A 21611-nucleotide genomic window follows, 5' to 3' on the forward strand; every position below is an offset into this window, starting at 1 on the left:
CTTGGGTGACAGAGCAAGACTCTATATCAAAAAAAAAAAAAAAAAAAAAGGGGGACATTTAGTGTTTAGGAAAGATAACCAAGAAACTGGCAATTTTGGTTACCTGTGGAAAGGCAACAAAGGTGGCCAGGGGTGGGAGAGGAATTTATCAGTATACCTACTTCTATATTCTTTGAGAATAAATTCTAATAATTCTAATGGGCACTCAGATTTGAAAACTACTGCTCTAACGCAGCAATAATTACCCTGTCTGATCTGTTTTTTTGTTTTTTTCAGCAATCTGGAAGCAGAGTCCATTCTAGATTCTGCAGATTCACCTGATGGTTTCTTTTTTTTTTTTTTTAGATGAAGTCTCGCTGTCGCCCAGGCTGGAGTGCAATGGCACGATCTAAGCTCACTGCAACCTCTGACTCCTAGGTTCAAGGGATTCTCCTGTCTCAGCCTCCTGAGTAAGCTGGGATTATAGGCGTGCGCCACCACACCTGGCTAAGTTTTATGTATTTTTGTAGAGATGGGGTTTCACCATGTTGGCCAGGCTGGTCTTGAACTCCAGACCTCAAGTGACCCACCCACCTTGGCCTCCCAAAGTGTTGGGATTACAGGCGTGAGCCACTGTGCCCGGCCTCACTGATGGTTTCTTAGCAAACTTCAGTAGAATATTTAGAATGTGGCCCTGATCAACTTGAGTGCTGGTAGGAGATGCTACCTCGCTCAATCTATGAGCACCCAGCCCTGTGCCCTGGATGCTTGGCAGGTGGAGAGAAAGACAGTGTTATGTGGGCAAGCCTCCAACTCACCAGTTGCAGCAGAGCATCTGGCTCTCCGTCTGCTGCTGTAGCCCTGTGAGTCAGTCAGACGTGTGGTCCCCAAGTCAGCTTCCCACCTAGCACCCTTGTTCTGCTACAGCTCCCCCACCTGCCCTCCTGCATTGCCTAGGATCCCACGCTCCACTTTCAATCTGCTCTGGGACGTTTGTCTTCTTTGCAGGGGACTAAGTATATGACTTAATGAATCCTAAAAGGAAAAAAAAGATGTCAGGAAAAAAAAGGCACACAAGAAATGTTGCAACATCTCATCCTTAGCAACTTTGTTTGGTTAGTACTGCATAACTCACAGCAGATTCCAAGGCACCTGCCTTGAACATTGCTACATGCTCTAGGCATTATCAGGAATGCAGCCAGGGCGCCTGCAAAGTTGTCTCCAGTTTCTGCGTAGGAGGACCATCATCCATATTGTCTGTGGCTTTGTGTCTGAGTTGGGCGACTGAGCCTGTGACTTCAGACCCCTTGTCTGCCTGATGGATACATTCTGTTTAAGACGTTGCCATCACAATTTCATGAATGTAACTAATGAAGATCTAGCCCTTCCATGCCTCCTGCTGAACTATGTCACCTGTGATAATAACACCTCTACACATAGCATTTTATACAAAGCAAGTCAAACAGCAGTGATAGTGGCAAGTGATGTATTTGGCTTAAAGAAGCTTGTGTTACTGAAATTAACGCAGAAGTCTGGCCTCTGTCTGTGGGATTATTAAATATATATCCTATGGAATCAGAGTCATCTATTAGAAACAGTGATAGCCCTGGGTATAAATAAACATTTCTTTAGAGTTTGGCGTCAGTTTTTCAATGTCCATCCTCAAATCAGACAGTCTGTTTGAGGGGTCAGTTTTCCGGGTGCATCTGCACCGAGAGGCTTGAGGCAGCAGCGACCCTGGGCTGCAGTTCGGTTGCAGGCGCTGGTGGCGGGCAGTCCAGGTTGGAGGGTGGAGATGGGCCAAGGTCACAGGTGCTGCAGGGCTTCCTGTCCTTGCTCTGTGTAACCGTCATCACGGTGGGTGTTTGCCCACTGTCCAAAGGACTCCTGGATGTGCACGTTTCTCTGCATGTTGGCCAGGCGCTTCTTATCTCGGGAGAAGAAGCTAAACCTTTGGAAGGGAAAGCAAACACAGAAATGAGAACTGACCCTTTGCTGTGCACGTCACAGTTTTTGCAGTGCCGGAGACAAACAGCAGCAAACTCAGAAGAGAGCAAATCAATTCAAGGTGTGAAAGACACAGTCGGGGGTGCAGGTCAAAGTTATTCTAAGAAAGCAGCGGGGTATTCTGCGTGTCATTTGGACACGGTACCTTGGAGGTCACGCGGTATGGTCAAGGCATGCATGTTGATGTGATGTGTGAGGTGTCTTCCACCTTAGCCGCTACAGAGGATTTATCCCGTTACCAGTGGAAATCAAAAGCTACTGAAACAAATCATGGGTTTCTTTAATTACCGTAATGACGCAGAGAAAAGAAAACTTGAAAGCCATGTGGAATATAAGATGATTCTGTTGTAAACAGATGAGTATTTCTTTTTTTTTTTTTTGAGACGGAGTCTGGCTCTGTCACCCAGGCTGGAGTGCAGTGGCGCGATCTCGGCTCACTGCAAGCTCCGCCTCCTGGGTTTACGCCATTCTCCTGCCTCAGCCTCCCGAGTAGCTGGGACTACAGGCGCCCGCCACCTCGCCCGGCTAGTTTTTTTGTATTTTTTAGTAGAGACGGGGTTTCACCGTGTTAGCCAGGATGGTCTCGATCTCCTGACCTCGTGATCCGCCCAACTCGGCCTCCCAAAGTGCTCGGATTACAGGCTTGAGCCACCGCGCCCGGCCACAGATGAGTATTTCTAATTTAAATAGTTCTGTATTTGTTTAATGTCAGGAAACTGTGGCCCAGATTTCATGGACATTACCGCTCAGGATGAGGCTAAAGGAGGTATTTAAGAAAAATGAGACAATAAAAAATATATTATGGGCTGGGCGCAGTGGCTCACGCCTGTAATCCCAGCACTTTGGGAGGTTGAGGCAGGCAGATCACTTGAGGTCAGGAGTTCGAGACCAGCCTGGCCAACATGGTAAAACCCTGTCTCTACTAAAAATACAAAAATTATTCAGGCGTGGTGGCTCATGCCTGTAATTCTAGCTACCTGGGAGGCTGAGGCAGGAGAATCACTTGAATCTGGGAGGCGGAGGTTCCAGTGAGATAAGATCACGCCACTGCACTCCAGCCTGGGCAACAGAACGAGACTCTGTCTAAAAAAAAAAAAAAATATATATATATATGTGTGTGTGTGTGTGTGTATATATATATGTAAAACATGGTATGCATGGTTCTCTGATACAAAATTTGGGAAACATCAATTTGCACTTTCAAAAATGGATTTAATGGTAAAAGCCTTTAGACTGTATCACTGTAACCAGCTACAGAGCCACAGTGAGTCTGGCCTCAGACTTTAACTGAGGTAGACCAATAGGTCTTTTTAAAAGAGCTGTGACTGTTGCATTTTGATCAGAGAGAGCCATCAGGAACTTTCAGATGCCTGAAAGATAAAGGCAGAAGTCACAAGCACACTTGAGTTTGTTACTGTAGAAAAAATAAAGAAAGAAAAACAAAAGACAAAAAAGTCACAAGCAAAAACCTTGCAAGGTAGTCCATTTATTTTATTTTATTTTTTTTGAGATGGGGTTTCGCTCTCTTTGCCCAGGCTGGAGTGCAATGGTGCGATCTCGGCTCACTGCCACCTCCGCCTCCCCGGTTCAAGCGATTCTCCTGCCTCAGCATCCTGAGTAGCTGGGATTACAAGCACCCGCCACCACACCTGGCTAAGTTTTTATATTTTTAGTAGAGATGGGGTTTCGCCATGCTGGCCAGGGTCGTCTCAAACTCCTGACCTCAGGTGATCCACCTGCCTCGGCCTCCCAAAGTGCTGGGATTACAGGCGTGAGCCACTGTGCGTGGCCAAAGTAGTCCATTTAAAACAAGGTCTGGTTTGAGGTCATGTAAACGAACTAGGACCCTGGTCAGTGAACCTGAAATTGGCCTACCTTGAGGAATTCCCAAAATCTCTTCCTAAAACTGTCCTTTGTACTACCAGGCTCTACTAAGATTCCTTCTGTTGTCACCAAGTTCTACTCTTTTTTTTTTTTTTTTGAGATAGAGTCTCGCTTTGTCGTCCAGGCTGCGGTGCAGTGGCTTGATCTCAGTTCACTGTAACCATTGCCTCCCGAGTTCAAGCGATTCTCCTGCCACAGCCTCCCAAGCAGCTGGGATTACAGATGCACACCACCGCCCCAGCTAATTTTTTTGTATTTTTAGTAGAGATGAGTTTCACCATGTTGGTCAGGCTGGTGTCAAACTCTGACCTCAAATGATCCACCTGCCTCGGCCTCCCAAACTGCTCTGATTACAGGCATGAGCTGTTGAGCCCGGCCGTCACCAACGCCTGGGATTACAGGCGTTTGCCACTATGTGAATGATGGCTCTGAACTTGGTAAGAGATAATAGCTATGTTATGTTTCCTGGGAGGCAAGAATAGGAACAAAGCCACTGTGAAATCAAAGCTTCGGATAAACTATTTTTGATTCCCTCTGTTTGCTGGTTGCTAATGTTGCAGCCTGTAGAGTTTAGTTTTAATCACATCTGGGTGAAAATGATTTCACTCTTCTGTGGTTACTGGATCCTACAATCACTTTCTACCAGAAATAAACAGATCTTTCATTGCAAAGCTACGGCAAGCCAAGTGTATCTGATGAAACTCTCCCTAGCAACTAAGATGCCTTTTCTCTATGACAGGTGAGTGTGCTGGTGAATGAAGGCACGATTCTCACACCGGGTTATTTGTGAGCTCTTTCCATAGGGTCATCCAGGCAATTAGCTGGCCAAAAATACAGCAGCAACACATCACGATTATGCTTCACCTCTCCCTGACTCAGGTAAGCAGGAAGGCCACTTAGCACTTCCGACAGACAGAATCAAAACACTGGTCCCCTCCTCTGCATTTCTTTTTAAAACAAGATCAAATGGCTGACTTCAAGATGGCTTGGAAAACAAAGCAGTTTAGAAAGCTACAGGGTGAACATCAAAAACACAGGGTTAGTGTCACTCGGGGACCGCAGTGGGCGTTGATTACTGACCCGTCACTTAAAGGACCTTCTTTACTGGATCATGGGCAAGGTGGTTTTAGAACAGAAACAGAAGAGACAAAAAGAATTATCGGTGACAGAGCCGAGAATTCTGAGGCTTCGCTCGAGTAGACCGAGCACAGCCATGGCACAGCTGAAATCACACTCAACATCCACTTCAAATGGGGCACACAGGTGGTGGCCATGCAGCTTAAGTGGCCAGGGGAGACAGGTCAGCCCCAGCAGTAGCCGAAGCAGACATTCCAAGGGCATAGCTCAAACAAAACCCAAACACACACACAGTGCCTACAAGGGAAACAAGTCGTCGGACAGGCTGCAGTGTGGGGTCATCTATTATCAGTCCAGCTGCTACCATGGGCATTATGGCTGTAAAGATCCTGGTTAGAGAAGTACAGATAGACACAGAGAAGATAAAAATAGGGGAGGCATGAAAAAGAAACACTCCACAGACACCAGTGGAAGGGTTTGGTTAGGGTCTAAGATACGGGTTGAATTGTGTCCCCTGTCTCTAAATTCACTTAAATTTTCTTTCTTTTTTTTTTTTTTTTTTATGAGATGGAATCTCACTGCCTCATCCAGGCTGGAGTGTGGTGGCGCAATCTCAGCTCACTGCAACCTCCTCCTCCCGGGTTCAAGCGATTCTCCTGCCTTAGCCTCCCAAGTGGCTGGGATTACAGGCGTTTGCCACCAGGCCCAGCTAATTTTTGTATTTTTAGTAGAGACAGGGTGTTACCATGTTGGCCAGGCTGGTCTTGAACTCCTGACCTCAGGTGATCTGCCTGTCTCAGCCTCCCAAAGTCTGGGATTACAGGTGTGAGCCATCGTACCTGGCTATTTCTAAAAAAAATTTTTTCAAGGCTGGGCGTGGTGGCTCACGCCTGTAATCCCAGCACTTTGGGAGGCTGAGGGGGGTGGATCACCTGAGGTTGGGAGTGCAAGACCAACCAGATCAACATGGAGAAACCCCGTCTCTACTAAAAATACAAAATTAGCCGGGTATGGTGGCACACGCCTGTAATCCCTGCTACTCAGGAGGCTGAGGCAGAAGAACTGCTTGAACCTGGGAGGTGGAAGTTGTGGTGAGCTGAGATCACACCATTGCACTCCAGCCTGGGCAACAAGAGCAAAACTCCATCTAAAAAAAAAAAAAAAAAAAAAAGAAATAGAGCCCTTACAAATATAACTAGTTAAGATGAGGTTATCCTGGAGTAGGGTGGGTTCTAATCCAATATGACTGGTATTCTTATAAAAGGGGGACATCTGGACAGAGATAGCACGTGAGGAAGGTGGAAGTGGATATTGAGGTGAGGCTTCTGCAGGCCGAGGACCGCCAATGACGGCCAGCAGCCACCAGAAATGGAGAGAGGTGTGGGGCAGATTCTCCCTTACAGTCCGCAGAAGGAGCTAGCCCTGCTGACGCCTTCATCATGGCCTTCTGGCCTCCGGAAGTGGGAGGCAATACCTGACTGTCGTTGAGCCCCCGAGTCTGCAGTACTTTGTTACAGCAGCTCTAGAAACTGATGCAGTATATGACAGCCAGCAAGGGACGACAGAGTGGCTCCCCAGGGCTAAAATGCAGGACTGTGTGTGGGGAACGAAGAAGGCAAAACACGCTTTGGGAGGTGGTGGTGATGCCCTGGCAAGGGGGCCTTTCAGTGTCCTCCTGAACTGCGACGAGCTGCAGGCACCATGACCCTAAGTGCCAGGCGAGAACCAGGAGAGACCGTGAGGCAGAGAGGGGCCAGGCAGGACAAGGCTCAGGCAGAGCCTGCAGAATCATCAGATATTCTGGTCCAAGCCCACAGTAAATAAATGCTCATCTGTTCCTCAGCTGGGCAGAGGAAATGAAGACGAAACTCCAACCATGCCACTAAAGCTTGTTTTGAAAAGCTATACTTTTTTTTTTTTTTTAGACGGAGTCTCGCTCTGTCGCCCAGGCTGGAGTGCAGTGGCCGGATCTCAGCTCACTGCAAGCTCCGCCCCCCGGGTTCACGCCATTCTCCTGCCTCAGCCTCCCGAGTAGCTGGGACTACAGGCGCCCGCCACCTCGCCCGGCTAGTTTTTTGTATTTTTAGTAGAGACGGGGTTTCACCGTGTTAGCCAGGATGGTCTCGATCTCCTGACCTCGTGATCCGCCCGACTCGGCCTCCCAAAGTGCTGGGATTACAGGCTTGAGCCACCGCGCCCGGCCGAAAAGCTATACTTTTTAAAAAAAAGTTGGTTGGGGCCGGGCACGGTGGCTCAAGCCTGTAATCCCAGCACTTTGGGAGGCCGAGACGGGCGGATCACGAGGTCAGGAGATCGAGACCATCCTGGCTAACACGGTGAAACCCCGTCTCTACTAAAAAATACAAAAAAACCAGCCGGGCGAGGTGGCGGGCGCCTGTAGTCCCAGCTACTCGGGAGGCTGAGGCAGGAGAATGGTATGAACCCGGGAGGCGGAGCTTGCAGTGAGCCGAGATCATGCCACAGCACTCCAGCCTGGGCGACGAAGCGAGACTCCATCTCAAAAAAAAAAAAAAAAAAGGTTGGTTGGATAAAGATAAAATAATTATCTCAAATGAGGTTTGGAGATGCTCTAGGTGTTTGGATCACCTTTGATGTGCTTCACAGGGTAGCTGGGAATTGGTGTCTTTTCTTTTCTTTCTTTCTTTTTTTTTTTTTTGAGACAGAGTCTCGCTTTGTCACCCAGGCTGGAGTGCAGTGGCACAATCTCTGCTCACTGCAACCTCCACCTCCTGGGTTCAAGTGATTCTCCTGCCTCAGCCTCCCGAGTGGCTGGGACTACAGGCATGTGCCACCCTGCTGGGCTAATTTTTGTATTTTTAGTAGAGACGGGGTTTCCCCCTGTTGGCCAGGCTGGTCTTGAACTCCTGGCATCAAGTCATCCACCCGCCTTGGCCTCCCAAAGCGCTGGGGTGAGCCACCGCGCCTGGCCAGGAGTTGGTGTCTTTGCAGAACCTCCTGGATGGTTTCTCAGGATGACATGGAGAAGATGAGATGCCTTCTGCTAAGTGAATGGGCCCCAGAGGCCAGGCTACTGGGCACAGTTAGCTTTCCAGGGGCTCCAAACCACACCATTTTGTAACCACCTTTGCCACGACACCCAAAGAGGGTGCCCACAAAGATACAGTCATTGTGTGGGAAGTGGCCTCAAATACGGGGGACATTTTGCCTTGACAGATGTTTACCACCAGGAATGATGGACTTCGTTTAGGGCCCTGTCAGGGGGTGACCGATGCTTGGGGGCCTGGGACACCTGGAGTGTTCGGACGGAGTTACTCCATCTGTGTGTCTTTTATTTTTTATTTTTTATTTTAGAGACAGGTCTCGCTTTGTTGCTCAGCTGGAGTGCAGTGGCGCAATCTGGGCTCACTGCAGCCTCGACCTCCTGGGCTCAAGTGATCTTCCTGCTTCAGCTTCCTTAGTAGCTGGGACTACAAGTGTGTGTCACTGCACCCAGCCAATTAAAAATTTTTTTTTGTAGAGATAGGGTCTTGCTATGTTGCCCAGGCTCATCTCAAACTCCTGGCCTCAAGCGATCCCCCCACCTCGGCCTCCCAAAGTGTTGGGATTACAGGCATGAGCCACCACGCCCAGCCCTGTCTGTGTCTTGCTGGACTCACTGAGTGGGCAGCCCCTTCCCTTACTATTCCAGGGGCTGCCCTGCAGAAGCCACCTCCTCTAGAGGTACAGCAATTTCCATAAAAAGATTGACTTGTTTTGGCCCGAAGTTTGTCTTGAATACCCTGTAGCTGGTTTTAACTCCCCACTCCCCGCCAAATATTTTTGGAAGACTCAAACCAAATGAAGTTCTACCAGTGGCATTTCAGGCAGTGTAATGGGCGGCTGTGAAGAAGCTATTCCTGGGCTGGAGCGAGGGGGGTGGTGGGTGGGAGGACAGGGATAGAATGCACTGTCATTGCTACCCTTGGACACCTGGGTGGCCACCCACTCCAAAGCCAACCTTTCCGGTCCTCGAGGCCAGTTCTCATCCCTTGCTTCTCCGGCCCCCTCTACCCCCACCTGTCGTCTTATCTCCCAATCAGCCCCTGGCCCCTGCCCTGCAAAAGGCAGCTGTGTGTGCGTCGATGGGACCATGACTGAGAGACAGGGACCACACAAAGGGGGGCACTGGTGCCTGGTGTTCACTGGGGACGAGGCTGAAGTCACTCCAGCACTCCCTCGTGACCTTCCTGGGCAGTGCCAGCCTGGCCTCTCTGGCCAGCAGCTGCTCAATCACAAACTATTCTTAGAACATCTTCGGGGCACACTGTTTTGACTGGCAGCAGGAGTTTCTGGTTCCCTTGTCCGGTTCAGTCTAGAAATGTGAAGTCTGACGCCTGTGACTCATGGTGCACTGTGCAGACAAGGGGCCACCACCAGGGACTCGGGGAGGAGAGCGGGAAAACGGTGGGGGGTGGTGTGGGAGCAGAAAAGGCATGAGTTCAAATCTGAAGACAGCCTTCCCAACAGTTTGATCTAAATGAGGTCAGTGGGCTTCTCTGGGCCTCAGTTCCCTCATCTGAGAAATAGGGGTAATTATCTCAGCTCTGGGTCCCCAACAGGATGGAAGATACCTTAGTTCAAGTGCTGTAAGCTGCCGAGGCCCCTGAACCCTCCTTGGCTGCTATGAATTGCTGCAGGAGGAGGGGTGGGATAAGTAAGTTACCAGTGTGGAGCAGAGCTGAAGAGCCGCCCTGAGCGACCGCGTGGCTCATACTCCCTGGAGGAAGGGCAGAAGAGACCCGGCAGACCAGGTGGGTGCAGGAGGAATGAAGGATGGGAGGATGCTCAGAACCGCCTGGGAAACTGTCATTCCCCGCCCCAGCCCAGGGAAGATCTGTCCCTGCCCAGGCTCCTCCCAGCCTCTGGGCTCACAGGCCACACTGGTATAGCTTCCAGCCAGCAGTAGAGGTGGACAAAGGCGACCAGTGTCCGGCCTGCACTGGTCAAAAGCCCTTTGTGCCAGATTGCTCTCCCAGTTATCCCCCAGCAAGTGGGGCTGCCACGGGACTGGTCACCCGCACCCTGTGGCTGGGAGGTTCTGGTCTCATTCTCTTGTCTTTCTCTCGGGCTCCCTGATTCCAGCTGCTGTCCATGCCAGGCTCAGAGCCCCACATTTTCCTGAGCAACCAGAAGCCAACCTAAGTGGGGAAGAGTTCTGAAAACAGGGCCCCAGGGTCCTTTCTGGAACAATCTGGAAAAGAAGGACAGACACCACAGCCTATTCAGTTGTGGGCAGAAGAACTAGTGGAAAGATTCGCTGGCTAATTCTGATGACTTTCCTCTGGATTTCACCCAATACAAAATTTGCAAAGCCAATTGAATTGTCTGTTTAGAGAAAGAGGCCCAGAGTAGAAAATTACAGTTAGAAAAACTCGGCTCTGGAAGGAATTTTTAGAATTACATCTGACCGTGGGTGCTGGAGGCTCTGAATCCTGCACATTGGAAGTGAAAGTGAAGGTGCTAGAAAGGCTGAGTCTTTTTTTTTTTTTGAGATGGGGGTCTCGCTCTGTTGTCCAGGCTCGAATGCAGTGGTGTGATCTCGGCTCACTGCAACCTCCTCCTCTGGAGTTCAAGCAATTTTCCTGCCTCAGTCTCCTGAGTAGCTGGGATTACAGGCACCCGCCACCACACCTGGCTAATTTTTTTGTACTTTTAGTAGAGATGGGGGTTTCACCATGTTGGCCACACTGGTCTCAAACTCCTGACCTTGTGATCCACCTGCCTCAGCCTCCCACAGTGCTGGGATTACAGGTGTGAGCCACCAGGCCTGACCTGAAAGGCTAATTCTTAACGACCTGGGAACAAATGGCTGAACGATGCAGAACAGAAGCCTCTTGGTCTCCCCCTCCCTCAGCCCATGCAGAGACTATCTGGGCTTATGAAGCTTCTTGCAGTTTCTCCAGGCCTGAAACTCAAAGTTGTAGCTATCAAAGCCTACAAGATAGAGTCTGCTCTTTCTCACATAGGAGTGGGGCTGGCGAGTGAGTCAGAGTTTAAGCAAAGCCAGTCCCATTTCCTAACAAGCACTAGATGAGAAACTTCCTGGCACTAAGTACTGCACAGAATCAAGACTGAAGGGGCTTCCTCCTCCCAAGGTGAGGCTACCTCCGCCCAAGGAGTGTCTATCTAGCACTCTGATCTTACCTGGGGACCTGTCCCTTCCCCTACTTTCAGGCCACATGAACTGGATGGAGGAAAAGTGCTCTGAGCCTCAGGGGTGAGGAGTCACAGACCTGGACAATCAACGTGCTGTCCTGTGATTGGGTTAGGGACAGTCATGTGACCCAGCTGGAGCCAATGGGACTCATTTCTGTGACCGATGGAACTCTTGGAAACAGAGAATCTGCACTGGAGTTTCAGACGGAAGAAAATGAAACCTGGCTGGGCATGGTGGCTCGTTCCTGTAATCCCAGCACTCAGGGAGGCCGAGGCGGGTGGATCACCTGAGGTCAGGAGTTCGAGAGACCAGCCTGGCCAACATGCAGAAACCCCGTCTCTACTAAAATTACAAAAATTAGCCGGACGTAGAGGGAGATGCCTGTAGTCCCAGCTACTTGGGAGGCTGAGGCAGAAGAGAACTGCTTGAACCCGGGAGGCAGAGGCTGCAGTGAGCTGAGATTGTGCCACTGCACTCTAGCCTCAGCAATGGAGTGAGACTCCGTCTCAAAAAAAAGAGAAAAAAAAATTGAAACTTGAGCCAAGGGCTGCCATGCTGCCATCCTCAGGCTGGAAAGGACACCCAAGAATGGTGCCCACAGAGGAAAACCAAGTCAGGGGTAGAGGAAACAAGGCCTGGATCCAGCTGAGCCCCACGCTGTGGCAAGTTGGAACTTTTAGTTCCTTAGTCAATTTTTTTTTTTTTCTTTTTTCTTTTGAGACAGAGTTTCACTCTTGTTGCCCAAGCTGGAGTGCAGTGGCACGATCTTGGCTCACCGCAACCTCCATCTCCCAGGTTCAAGTGATTCTCCTGCCTCAGCCTCCCAAGTAGCTGGGATTACAGGCGCATGCCACCATGCCTGGGTAATTTTTGTATTTTTAGTGGAGATGGGGTTTCTCCATATTGGTCAGGCTGGTCTCGAACTCCCGACCTCAGTTGATCCACTCGCCTCAGCCTCCCAAATTGCTGGGATTACAGGCGTGAGCCACCGAGCCTGGCCCCCAATTTGTTTTGTTTTCTGTTTTTGAGACGGAGTCTCGCTCTGTCGCTCAGGCTGGAGTGCAATGGCACAATCTCAGCTCACTGCAACCTCCGCCTCCCGGGTTCAAGCAATTTTCCTGCCTCAGCCTCCTGAGTAGCTGGGACTACAGGCGTGCGACCACCATGCCCAACCACGCCCAGCTAATTTTTGTAGTTTTAGTAGAAATGGGGTTTCACCATGTTGGTCAGGTTGGTCTTGAACTCCTGACTTCGTGATCCACTTACCTAGGCCTCCCAAAGTGCTGGGATTACAGGCGTGAGCCACCGCGCCTGGCCTCCAAATTCGTTTTCTTAGGTTACTTTGAGTTGAGTTTCAATTGCAAATGGAAGGTTACTACTGAATCCATGAGCTAAATGGTGTTGGGATCTAGAGGAAGCTTTTCTGGCGCCATGCTTCTTCCCTAGGAAATGTTTATCTCTAACCAGAACTGCGGCCACACTCCCTCCCCAACGCATCAGGGACCTGGGGCCAAACCCCTAAGCAGCCTGAATGAAGCTGGAAGGGAGTCATGCACCAGCCTGTACTCTCTAGGAATATCGGGCCAATTTAAAATTTTTTTGTAGAGACAGGGTCTCACTATGTGGCCCAGGTTGGTCTCAAACTCCTGGCCTCAAGTGATCCTCCTGCTTTGGCCTCTCAGAGTGCTGGGATTACAGATGTGAGCTGCCATGCCCAAGGGCAAGGCATCATTTTCTTTCTTTCTTTTTTATCACTCTCTCTTTTCTTATCCTTTTTTTTTTTTTTGTGACTCTGTCACCCTAGTTGGAGTGTAGTAGTACAATCTTGGCTCACTGAAGCCTCGACCTCCTGGGATCAAGCAATCCTCCCACTTCAGTCTCCTGAGTAGCTGCGACCACAAGTGCATGCCACCATACCCAGCTAATTTTTGTACTTCTTGTAGAGAGGTAGTTTCACTGTGTTGCCCAGGTTGGTCTTGAACTCCTGAACTCAAGTGATCCTCCCACCTCTGCCTCCCAAAGTGCTGAGATTACAGGTGTGAGCCACTGCACCCAGCCCCAAGGGCACCAATTTCTGAGAGGAGAGGGCCCAGCAGTGACAAACCTGCACGGTTCTGCATTGTCAACTCACAGGGCAAGAACTAACCAAAAATTTCCAAACATAACTGGATTTGGGGCATATGGGTAACACTCCGCTGCCTCTCCCTACACAATCCATCTGGCTTTCCAACCCACACGCCCTGTTTTCACAAAGTTTCTTCTGGGTTTTGGAGGAAAGAACTGAAGCCTCTTCTGTACTAAGCCTTGGATAGAAGAACTGGAAGGCAGGCCCAGAGCCTGGAAGACCCTCTCAGGGGAGAGAAGGCAGCTCCAACACCGCGGGCACAAGGCTGTCTTGCAAAGAGCTCACAGCGTGGGCCCTGGAGCCAGGCTACCTGGGTTTGAGCCCTGGCTCTGCCTCTTCTTAGCTGAATGACCCTAGGCCGGCGCCTCCATTTCCTTAACTATAAAATGGGAATGATGATGGCCACAACAGCATGCTGAGGGCTCAGGGAGATACTCTGTGGGAACAGGACCCAGCGCGTGTTAGCTTCTTAGTGGATACTGTCTAACGAGACCAGAGGTGTTAACCCTGTATCTGAAGAGCTTTGGGGGTCCATGAACCTCCTGAAATTGACACAAATTTTACAGATTTCTCTGGGGGAAATTTCAGGAGGTTTTATCAGAACCTCAAAGGAATCAGTTGATGCCAAGAACCACTGAAGTAGCTTAAAGTCTAGTTGAGGGCAGGGACGAGGTCACTCTCTTTTGGGGGGTTCTCCTGAAGGCCTGATTCTGCATGCATTATGCAGTAACCCATGCTTATTGGACAGAGGGCTACATAGATGAGTCATCAGAGAACTGCACAGACTGGGTGGACCCAGGGCCACTCGACATCTCAAGAGCTGAGGCCTCAAGCTTAAGATGCACAAACCACCCTCTACCTCCCTACCCTTATTTCCTGTCCTCAAAGGCCCAGAGATGCACCCCACCCCCCGAAACACACTCAAGCAAGCTCCTGAGTATCAGCCACTGGCCCAAGCCTCTCTCCTCTCACCTCCCGCCCTCCCCAAACCTCTCTGCCCAGAGACCCCCAGGAGGAACTCAGCATTCGGGAAGGGAGATGAACTCAAAGTCGGAGGCCAGGCCAGACGTCTCAGCAGGATGTGGTTAGTGACAAGCCTGGCCCTGGGAGCAGGTGCCAAGGAGGAAAAGTCAAAGGACACGTGAACCGCCAGGTCAGCCGAGCGCAGAAGCCAGCAGCGCATCACTTACAGTCGCTTGATGCCCGACTCCGGCTGGGGGGACGTCCTCGGGTGGGCGATGGGTGGGGGTTGGGGTATTCGATTTTCCTCTTCCATTTCTTCACTGGAAGGAGATGAGAGGCATGAGATAAAAGAGTCAAAAGTTCCTTGAGAACTGGAACATTCCAAAAGAGAACTGTCTGATGGTCTGAGAGGGTGCACGTTTTTTAGGGGACCTGCATCTGTATTTCCAGTTTATTCTGAAGAGTCCAGCCAAATAGAACCACTCCCCGTTTCCTGTCTTTACACAGGCTTCCCTGTCTCTACACTTCTGTGGTTTCTTCTACCCAGAATATACCCGTCACCCCTCAACATCTCCCGTATCTAAATACTACCCTATCCCTCCAGGAAGGCCCAGTTCAAATGCTGCCTCCTCCAGGAGGCCTTCCGATTTCCACCCCATCTACAAACCAGATCTCTCCCACTCTCCCATCTTTTTTTTTTTTGAGACAGGGTCTCATTCTGTTGCCCAGGCTGGAGTGCAGTGGTACAAACATAGCTCACTGCAGCTTTGACCCTGGACTGAAATGATCCTCCTGCTTCAGCCTCCCAAGTGGCTGGGACTACAGGGTGAGCCACCACACCTGGCTAATTTTTCAAAATTTTTGCGTACAGATGGGGGTCCCACTATGTTGCCCAGGCTGGTTTTGAGCTCCTGGGTTCAAGTGATCCATCCACCTGCCTCGGCCTTGCAAAGTGCTGGGATGACAGGCGTGAGCCACCACGCCCAGCCTCTCCCATCTTTGAACATCCAGTGTACAGTCAGTAAACCTTTCAGTAAAAATGTGTGGTATTATATTCCTTATGCATCTCTGATCTTCCCCACTGGAGCAGGGACCACCTCTGGTGCATGGGTCCTTCCTTCCAGCTTTCTATTCAACAGATATTTGTTGTGCACCTACTATGTGCCAAGCTCCATTCTAAGTACTGGGAACTTAGCCATGGACAAGATAAGTAAGACTTCTGGTCTCATGTTGCTTGTGGTCTCATGTGGAAACCAACAATAAAGCAAGCATGAGAGTGAACAGGATAATGTAGGAGGTGAAAAGGGTCACAAAGACAGTCACACCGGGGCCAGGTTTCATTCATTCATTCATGTAAAAAAGAGATGAGGTCTCGCTTTGTTGCCCAGGCTCGTCTCGAATACCTGGGCTCGAGCAATCTTTCTGCCTCGGCCTCCCAAAATACTGGAATTAAAGGTGTGAGCCCCGGTGCCTGGCCTGGGCCCAAGAGTTTCAGAAAGGGGTCGTGAGCTTGTATGTAAGTTCTTTAGGCCAGAGAGGGCACCCAAAAAAGACACTGATGAAATGCTTATCTTCCAGGGGGTAAGAAGGTAACTGTACAGAAACTCCGGCTAACCTCAGTCAGGAGCCAGCTTGGGCCATCCAGCCCCAGGGACACTTGCCTCTTGTAGTAAGCCAGCTCCTCCTGCAGCAAGAACAGCTTGGACTTGAGCTCGTTCCTCTCGTGCAGCACATCCCGCAGCTCCTGCAGGGTGAACCGGGGGCGGTTGGGGTCCTTGAGCTCCAGAGCCACCTTCTCTGCGTCGGAGATGCTCTCCTCTCCAACCGGCTCTGTCTGGAGGAGGCAGAGATGCTGCTAATGAATTCTTGGCAGCCACTGCCGACACCCACTCTCTATCCTGAAGGAGCCCGAATTCTCCCCCTCCCCGGGCGCCAGCAGCCTGCGGAGGGCGCTATTTTCAGCACTCGCGGGCGGCCCCTGCTCACGTTCTGTACAGTTTCCCTCTGGAGGCGGAAACCAGCGGCCACCTGTTCATTGTTCGCCTTCCCAATAGCCGAACCCACGGACCCCGCACCTCCCCACTTGACTTGGGGTTTCATTACAAACATGACAAGGCATCCAGGGAGGAGCTGTCACACCTCCCCTGCCCCCACCCTCGTACATCTGCTGCTTCCCCTTCCAGGCCTCCTTTCATTTCCTTACTAAGACCATTGCTAATTTGGCCAGAGTGGCTGGAATCTCAGCCCACATACAATTCTCCATTCCTTTTTCATTTGACAGTAAGTCATATCCAGTTTCCCTGTTGTTACGGGCCTTCTGGTTAAGTCCTTTCCTCCCCAGTGGCTTTGGGTATCTGGAGTTCAGTGGAAGCCCGACGGGGGTGCACACTCGGCCATTTCTCTGTGACGCGGGTGACAGGCGGATCCCAGCATCATGCCAAGTCACCTGCCCCAGGTCACACCCACACCCACCCTCTCACCACCTTGCACAGCAAGGGAGCCTTTTTAAAAAAATGTGGGCCGGGCGCAGTGGCTCAAGCCTGTAATCCCAGCACTTTGGGAGGCCGAGACGGGCGGATCACAAGGTCAGGAGATCGAGACCATCCTGGCGAACACGGTGAAACCCCATCTCTACTAAAAAAATACAAAAAAAAAAAAACTAGCCGGGCGCGGTGGTGGGCGCCTGTAGTCCCAACTACTCGGGAGGCTGAGGCAGGAGAATGGCGTGAACCCGGGAGGCGGAGCTTGCAGTGAGCTGAGATCCGGCCACTGCACTCCAGCCTGGGCGGCAGAGCGAGACTCCGCCTCAAAAAAAAAAAAAAAAAAATGTGGTAAAATATACATAATCTACAATTTACCATTTGAACCTTTTAAAGTGAACAATTTGGAGGTGGCATTTAGTATACTCACATGTCACATGACCACCACCTCTGTCCAGTTCTAGGACATTTTCTTCACACCAAAAGGAAAACCAGTACTTATTATTATTTTATTTTATTTTTTTCTGAAATAGAGTTTCACTCTGTCACCCAGGCTGGAGTGCAGTGGCATGATCTCAGCTCACTGCAACCTCCACCTCTTGGGTTCAAGCGATTCTTGTGCCTCAGCCTCCCAAGTAGCTGGGATTACAGGTGTGCACGCCACACCGGGCAAATTTTTTTTTTTGAGGTGGAATCTCACTCTGTCACCCAGGCTGGAGTGCAGAGGCACGATCTCAGCTCGGCAAACTCCACCTCCCGGGTTCAAGCCATCCTCCTACCTCAGCCTCCCGAGTAGCTGGGTTTACAGGCGCCTGCCATTATGCCTGGCTAATTTTTGTATTTTTAGTAGAGACAGGGTTTCACCATGTTAGCCAGACTAGTCTTGAACTCCTGACCTTGTGATCCGCCCGCCTTGGCCTCCCAAAGTGCTGGGGTTACAGGCGTGAGCCGCCGCGCCCGGCTGAAAGCCTGTACTTATGAAGCAGTCACTCTCTACGCCCCTATCCTGAGCCCCTGGCAGATGCCAGTGTGCTTTCTATGGACTGCCTACCGTGGACACTTCCCAGAAACAGAATCATACACTAAGTGGCCTTTTGTGCCTGGTTCCTTTCACTTAGCGTGGTGTTTCCAAGGTTCATTCATGTTGCAGCACACACCAGCACTTCACTCTTTTTTTTTTTTTCTGTGAGATGGCATCTCACTCTGTCACCCAGGCTGGAGTGCAATGGCACGATCTCAGCTCACTCCAACCTGTGCCTCCCGGGTTCAAGCGATTCTTCCGCCTCAGCCTCCTGAGTAGCTGGGATTACAAGCACCTGCCACCACGCCTGGGCAAATTTTTGTATTTTTGTAGAGACAGGGTTTCACCATGTTGGTCAGGCTAGTCTTGAACTCCCAACCTCAGGGGATCCACCCGCCTCAGCCTCCCAAAGTGCTGGGATTACAGGGGTGAGCCACCGCGCTGGCTCACTTCACGCCTTTTTTTTTTTTTTTGAGACGGAGTCTCGCTCTGTTCCACAGGCTGGATGGAGTGCAGTGGCCGGATCTCAGCTCACTGCAAGATCCGCCTCCCAGGTTCACGCCATTCTCCTGCCTCAGCCTCCCGAGTAGCTGGGACTACAGGCACCTGCCACCACGCCCAGCTAATTTTTTGTATTTTTAGTAGAGACGGGGTTTCACCGTGTTAGCCAGGATGGTCTCAATCTCCTGACCTCATGATTCGCCCTCCTCGGCCTCCCAAAGTCTGGGATTACAGGCGTGAGCCACCGCGCCCGGCTCACTTCACTCCTTTTGATGGCTGAACCACATTCCACTGTACAGACGTGCCAGTGTGTTTATCCGTTCTGCAGCTGATGGACATCTGGGCGGTTTCCACTCTTTGGCTAATGTGAAGAGCAATGCTCAGAACTGTATCAGTGTGGACACCTCTTTTGAGTTCTTCTGGGTGTTTACCTGGGAGTGGGACTGCTGGGTCATAGGCTAAGTCTGTGTGTAACTGGCTGAGGAACTGTCAACCGTTTCCCACAGCAGCTGCTCTATTTTACAGCAATGCACAAGGGTTCCAATTTCTCTACCTTCTTGCCAACAGTTATTTTCCCTTTTTTTTTTTTTAATCACAAGGAAGCTTTTGCAAGTCAGCCAGTCAATCTACAGGTGGCCCACACTTTCAAGGTAATGGAGCGTCCCCAACACTCCTGAGCCACCAATGTCCCGTGACCAACCAGGAGTGGACAGAGGTCAGGACAGCAGTGAAAAAGCTCCAGAACGGGGAAAGGGAGAGGGAAATAGACGTCCCTCCCCACCTCAAGAAAAACTCCACAGGCCTGGCACCACGGCTCACACTTGTTAATTCTAGCACTTTGGGAGGCTGAGGCAGGAGGATCACTAGAGCCCAGGAGTTTCAGACCAGCCTGGGCAACATAGCAAGACCTCATGTCTACAAAAAAGAAAAGAAAGAAAATTAGCTGGGCATGGTGGCTTGCCCCTGTAGTCCCAGTTACATAGGAGGCTGAGGCATGAGGATCGCCTGAGCCCAGGAAGTGGAGGCTGCAGTGAGCCGAGATTGTGCCACTGCACTTAAGGCAGTGTCTCCAACGAAGTGAGACCCTGTCTCAAAACAAAACAAAACAAAACAACAAAAAAAAAACCCATAGCAGCACAGGGAGAAGGGGACTAACTCCAGCCTGGATGTGCCCTGGACAGGAGGCTGAGGGATTCCAGAAGGCAGAGCCGAGAAGCTTCACACCCTGGGGGAGGCTGGAACCGGCTGTTCTGGGAAAGGACGCGTGAAAGGAGACACCACCCACTGCTGGGGCACTTCAGGTGACAGCAGAGCCACGCAGCAGGCCCAGGTTGGGGCAGCAGGCTGACGCTGCCCAGCCTTGGGGTCGGAGTCAGCACGGGGCAGCAGAAGAGGGGCCTCCACGCAGCGGGAAGCTGAAATCTGGCCCACGCCGCCGTCGCAAGCTGTGGGCAGCTGAGGGGCCTCTTCCCACCCAAGAATAAGGGGAGGAAATGTTGGAGGATTTAATTTCCAAAGAAAGTATTCTAGGCGTCTGCTGATACCACAATTTAGGCGGGCTGTGTCCTCAGAGGACATCTTCAACGTCCGATCTCCTCTGCAGCGCCTCCAGGGATGCTCTGGAACCACCCGGCAGCCATACACTCCATGTCTCCACCCAAGACCACATAGAGCAGGCGACGGATACGCGGCCGGCATTCAACCGCACCAGTTCTCCTCTTTCCCTGGCCCAGCTTCACCAAGGAGCAACCCTGGACATCTAGTTAGCCAACACTTACTGAGCGCTAACTTTGTGCCTTGCCAGCCACAAAGCTCAGCCCTGGGAACAGAGTCAGACAGATGGGGCTGAACTGAAGAAACACATAAATAGAAACTTATGGCCAGGTGCGGTGGCTCAACACCTGCAATCCCAGTACTTTGGGAGGCTGAGGCGGGCGGATCACCTGAAGTCAGGAGTTCGAGACCAGCCTGGACAACATGGTGAAACACTGTCCCAACTGAAAATACAAAAATTAGCTGGGCAGCCGGGCGCGGTGACTCATGCCTGTAATCTCAGCACTTTGGGAGGCCGAGGCAGGCAGATCACGAGGTCAGGAGTTCAAGACCAGCCTGGCCAATATGGTGAAACCCCATCTTTACTAAATAAATACAAAAATTAGCCGGGCGTGGTGGTGCAAGCCTGTAGTCCCAGCTACTCTGGAGGTTGAGGCAGGAGAATCACTTGAACCTGGGAGGCTGAAGTTGCAGTGAGCCAAGATCGCGCCACTGCACTCCAGCGTTGGCGACAGAGTGAGACTTTGTCTCAAAAAAAAAAAAAAAAAAAAGAGCCAGGTGTGCTAGTGGGCATCTGTAATGCCAGCTACTTGGGAAGCTGAGGCAGCAGAATCGCTTGAACCCAGGAGGTGGAGGTTGCAGTGAGCCAAGGTCATGCCATTGCACTCCAGCCTGGGCGACAAGAGCAAAACTGTCTCAAGAAAAAAAAAAGAAGAAAGAAAGAAAGAAACAAACTTACAAAGTGGCCTAATAAAAGAGGTACACCACCAGGCGTGGTGGCTCACGCCTGTAATCCCAGCACTTTGGGAAGCTGAGGTGGGTGAATCACAAAGTCAGGAGATCGAGACCAGTCTGCCCAACATGATGAAACCCCGTTTCTACTAAAAAATACAAAAATTAGTCAGGCGTGGTGGCGGGCACCTGTAATCCTAGCTACTCGGGAGGCTGAGTCAGGAGAATTGCTTGAACCCAGGAGACGGAGGTTGCAGTGAGCTGACATGGTGCCATTGCACTCCAGCCTGGGCGACAGAGTTAGACTCTGTCTCAAAAAAAAAGAAAAAAGAAAAAAAAGAAAAAAAAAAAAGGTGCACAGACACCAAATCTAACTGGAGAGGATCAGGGAAGATGTTAATCAGATGTGGTCTCTATGCATGGAGTCTTGAAGAATGTGTAGGAGTTCACCAGGAACTCTAGGCATTAGTGGTATAGACCAGAGGTTGCAAACTAAGTCCTTAGAACATCCCAGTGCTGCTGGCCCACATTTTGTTTGGCCCTCAGAGTGTTCTAAAACTCTGTTGAATTAGCTGCCAACTCTTTCAGATCAGATTTCATCTTGAAGTTTGTGTTTTGGGCTTCCTGTGGAAAGTGCACTGGAAGATCGGGCCCCACTGGCAACGGCCAGGCTGTTTCTGAGCAGCAGCTGCTCCCTTTTCCATCCCCTTTCTCCTTCTCCTGCCTGGACCCCACAGGCAGCAGTGGCCCCCGCTGTGGACCTGAACCCTAAGTTTCCTCCAGCCCCTTCCTCCCTAGACAGCTTGGATCCTGCCTTTCATAGCAGGCCAGGGCCTTGCCTCTCCTGTGTCTCTGGGAGGGACCATCTGACAGCCGTCCCCACACCCTGGG

General features: G+C 50.9%; 1 protein-coding gene and 1 long non-coding RNA gene across 8 annotated transcripts in view; one reads left to right on the forward strand and one right to left on the reverse strand.

Annotated features, from left to right (window-relative positions):
* The first annotated feature begins 491 nt into the window (after window positions 1-491).
* Window positions 492-4058, forward strand: LOC144333183 (uncharacterized). The gene is made up of 2 exons (XR_013401647.1): window positions 492-2814; window positions 3782-4058. It is a non-coding gene; the product is annotated as an uncharacterized LOC144333183 (long non-coding RNA).
* RILPL1 (Rab interacting lysosomal protein like 1) overlaps window positions 1061-21611 on the reverse strand; it is a 58249-nt gene continuing 37698 nt past the window's right edge. For 2 of the 7 annotated variants that reach the window (XM_015109621.3, XM_077955646.1), the window contains 3 exons: window positions 15875-16047; window positions 14441-14533; window positions 1061-1930 (listed from right to left, as the gene is read on the reverse strand). In XM_015109621.3, coding sequence (XP_014965107.2) covers window positions 1786-1930; window positions 14441-14533; window positions 15875-16047 — 411 coding nt within the window. In that variant the 3' untranslated portion in view covers window positions 1061-1785. Of the gene's footprint in view, window positions 1931-4950; window positions 4975-5248; window positions 5337-14440; window positions 14534-15874; window positions 16069-21611 lie in introns of all 7 variants that reach the window. The other 5 variants (XM_077955644.1, XM_015109620.3, XM_015109622.3 and 2 more) reach the window with 5 other exon arrangements.

The sequence above is a fragment of the Macaca mulatta genome, chromosome 11, assembly GCF_049350105.2.
Source record: "Macaca mulatta isolate MMU2019108-1 chromosome 11, T2T-MMU8v2.0, whole genome shotgun sequence".
Lineage (NCBI taxonomy): Eukaryota > Metazoa > Chordata > Mammalia > Primates > Cercopithecidae > Macaca > Macaca mulatta.